The sequence below is a fragment of the Parus major genome, chromosome 3, assembly GCF_001522545.3.
Source record: "Parus major isolate Abel chromosome 3, Parus_major1.1, whole genome shotgun sequence".
NCBI lineage: Eukaryota > Metazoa > Chordata > Aves > Passeriformes > Paridae > Parus > Parus major.
The window spans coordinates 668,806-672,352 of NC_031770.1; the positions used below are offsets into that span (position 1 = coordinate 668,806).

Consider the following 3,547-nt stretch of genomic DNA (forward strand, 5'->3'; position numbering starts at 1 on the left):
TGATGGATGGATGATGGATGATGGATGGATGGATGATGGATGGATGATGGATGGATGATGGATGATGGATTGGATGGATGATGGATGGATGATGGGATGATGGATGGATGATGGATGATGGATGGATGATGGATGATGGATGGATGATGGATGGATGATGGATGGATGATGGATGATGGATGGATGGATGGTCCCTCACACAGGGTGCACAGTGTGGGTAAGCTTGGTTTCAGTCCCTGTGATCTACTCCATGGCCCTGCTACTGTTTTGAGAGGAACAGTTGCAGTTTTTATATGTTTGATTCATTATGTTTTGTTGTTCTTTCAGGGGTAGAGCCCAGCCTGAGCAGCTGGTGGGCTCACAGGGAGGGGAGCAGAGCCGAGCTCCCACTCCCAGCCGCTGCTGAGCAGGAGACCAGGCCGAGCATCCCCGGCACACGGCAGGAGCAGGGCAGGGATGCCCGGGCTCCAGAGGGCTCCCTGCTGCCCCCAGCCAGCCCTCCCACGGCCCAGGAGGAGCCCTTGGACAGCTCAGCACCACACAGGTACCATCTCCCTGTTTCCTGGCTCAGCTGGGCTGCTCGGTTCCCAAAGCTCTCACCGAGTTCTCCTCCATCCTTGAGTACCTTGGACCCGTGCTGGGCCCTCAGGGCCTTGGGGCACCTGGCTGGGGGCACAGCTGGCAAGTGAAGGATTTGTTGCTCAAGTGCAGATGATGTTCTCTAAGTGTACACAAATCTTACTCCAGTCTCTCTGCGTGGTCAAACTTCCAGGGGTTGTTGAACTGTCTGAGGATTTTGTTCGGAAACAGAGTAAGAGAGGACGAGGAGAGTGCGCTGCAGACACGGGGGCTGTCCTCTGCTGCCGTGTGTCAGCAGCAGGATTCTGTGGCCAGCAGGGTAGAGCAGGCTGTAAATCCATCCCGGCAGGATTTTCAGCCCCGCAACGCCCTCATGAGACGGGGAAGTGCATCCGTGTGCCGGCAGGGAGATGGTCCCCGGAGGTCTCCGGGAGGGCTGCAGGGGGACATGGCGCGAAGGGAACAGCGCTCCTGCCCCTGGAGAAGAAGCGCTCCTGCAGGAGCAGCCTCTGCTGCCACAGGAGTTCTCTCCTGCCAGGGGCTGGGCTGTGTGCAGTGTTCCAGCCTGCTGCTGCTGTCCATTCCCGGCCTGGAGCGCGGCTTTGGCTGCTGACACCTGCCCAGAAACGGGGGGCCACCGCAGGCACCCCTCTAACTTTATCCTCTGCCATTTGCATGGGGCTGTCGCTCGCTATGGAAACATCATCTGATTTACATGTAAATAGCTTTCCCCGCCGTGCTCCCTTTGTATCCCACCTGTTAATCACAGCAGAGCAGGGGAGAGCCCTCTCTGCAGTTTAACCTTGTGTTCCCTCCCGGCGAGGCCTCGCTGTGCAGCGCCTGACGAGCGGCTCTCGAGGCCCCTGGAAATCACACACGAGGTTTGAGCGCCTGCATTGTCCCCGGGGCACGGCCGGGCCCGGCACACGGCTCTCCTCCCGCTGTGCCAGGCTCAGTGCCTCCGCTTCTCAAGGCCACGCTGCGCAAAACGTGCAGCTTTTAATTTAATCGGCTGGACCTGAAAAGCAAAGGGCAGGAACGCAGGAGCGGCCCTTCCCTTGCCGTGCTCACAGCCAGCTGGGCTTCCCAAGGCACCTGGAATGCAGCGTGCACACTCCAGCCTTGCAAAATTAAAATCTCCTGGAGAGGCTTGTGAGTGATTGGTAGGTGAATTTCGATTGTATACACAGAGTACGGGAATGCAGCTTCCTCTGCTCTGTCACCACACAGAGTCACAACATCTGATGGATGTCCTTCCAGCCCCCGGGGTCTTCTCTTGCCAAATCCCTGTGTGCTGAAATTCACCACGGTCTGGGTGTTTGTTGCCTTAGCTGAAATGCCTGTAGCTCGGACTGTGGCACTGCAGCAGTGTCCCTGCGGCGTCAGGAGGAAGCAGCGATCACACACTTGTGGTGAATTATCTGAAATGAGTGCAGGGGATGGTGTCGGAAGGAGCAGACACCACGGCTGACTCCAGAGCCAGAACCAGTCCTTGCTGTGTGCCAGCAAGCCACAGGTTTTCATCTGGGGAGCAAATGCCTCTCCTGTCCCACTGCAGAGATGCCAGCCTCTGGTTTTTAAGGAGTTTTGGGTTATTTCCCCGCAGTGGAGTGCTGGCAGCCAAGGAAGGGAGGTGCTGTTGGGAAAGGCGATTGAGCAGAAGGTTTGGATGCTGTTGCAGGTCACAGCAGGGGCTGCAGCTTTGCTGCCCCGCTTGTCTCCTGGTTTAGGGCCAGCTCACACCTGCGGGAACAGCCAGGGATGGGGTTCGGGGCTCCCGAAGGCTCCTGGTGTCCCCTCCCGTGGAGCTGCTGAGCCAAGGGGAAAGGCTCCGTGTCCTCTTACCATTCCCTGCAGCACCCAGCCCTTTCTTCGAGGGCTTAAACCCGGGGGGGCGGGAGGCGGGGGGAGAGGGTCTCTGAGAATTAGCGTGGAGAAAGATGATGACTATTTTAAGGCCTGAGCTGAGGGGGTGGAAAAAGGCAGAGCTTATGCCTGTGCTGCTTCAGCTGCATTGAGGAGGACTTAGCACAGATGGATTGTGCATTACAAAATGTAACACATAATTCAAGCTGTCAGCTTAATCAGACTGTTTCCAGGAAGCAACCTGTAAAAGAGAAGGACCTCTTGTTTGCTGACCTCTGATCCGTAGCCTGCTGCAGATTGTCATACATTTTGTTTTTCTTTATGTTGGTGTCCCTTCCTTCCCCTTCCCTTTTTATTATTGTATCCCTCTCGAGTGGCACCCTGGAAGGACCACCCAGCGGGAGGAAAACAATGGGAAACGAGCCGGCCGCTGGAATACAGGGTTTGTAAGGCTGGGGGAAAAGAGAAAGCACTGTTTAACTGCCTATGTGATCTCCCTGGCATTGTTTTGCTTATTAAATGTCTAGGAAACTCGGCTAAAGACACAGCAGCCCCCGCTTAATTGTTCACTGTTGCCCAACACTCGGAGGGAAAACAGAGCCTTGGGCGCAGCTCAGCACGGGCGAGCAAATGCTGCGGGTTTTTGTGCCCAGGGCTTCTCCCTGGAGGCAGCCTAAGCCAGGGTTAACTGTGGAAACATGTCAGCTCCTGCCTGGGGGGGAAAGAAAGAAAGAAAAGTCTCTTCTGGCCCAGCTGCGGTGTTCATTGCCGGCCGGGACCTGGGCTGGGAGCCGCACAAAGCGGCAGCGGGGACCTGAATAGCCATTTACACCTCTGGCCCGGGATTAGCCCGCCGCATTGTTTCAGTGCTTAAGTCCTCATTTGCATCATTATGGAGGTGCAGCCTCCTCAGAACCCCTCTGAGGTCCCAGCGCTGTCCCCATACCTGTAGGTGGCCAGCGGATTTGTCGGGCTGCGGAGGTGAAGGAATTAAAGCGCTCGGCCCGGGCTGGTTTTTGGATGGTTTGTTTTGCTCGTGCGCTTTTTTCCTCCCCCCGCTTCGGACAGAGCTGGGGAAGGTGTTCTGCCGTTTGCTTTGGAA

At 56.5% G+C, this 3,547-nt stretch overlaps 1 protein-coding gene across 1 annotated transcript in view; it reads left to right on the forward strand.

Moving 5' to 3' along the window:
* KIZ (kizuna centrosomal protein) overlaps nt 1–3,547 on the forward strand; it is a 29,519-nt gene that overhangs the window by 9,425 nt on the left and 16,547 nt on the right. The window contains exons 7-9 of the mRNA XM_033513278.1: nt 328–544; nt 748–811; nt 929–1,102. Coding sequence (XP_033369169.1) covers nt 328–544; nt 748–811; nt 929–1,102 — 455 coding nt within the window. The remainder of the gene's footprint in view (nt 1–327; nt 545–747; nt 812–928; nt 1,103–3,547) is intronic.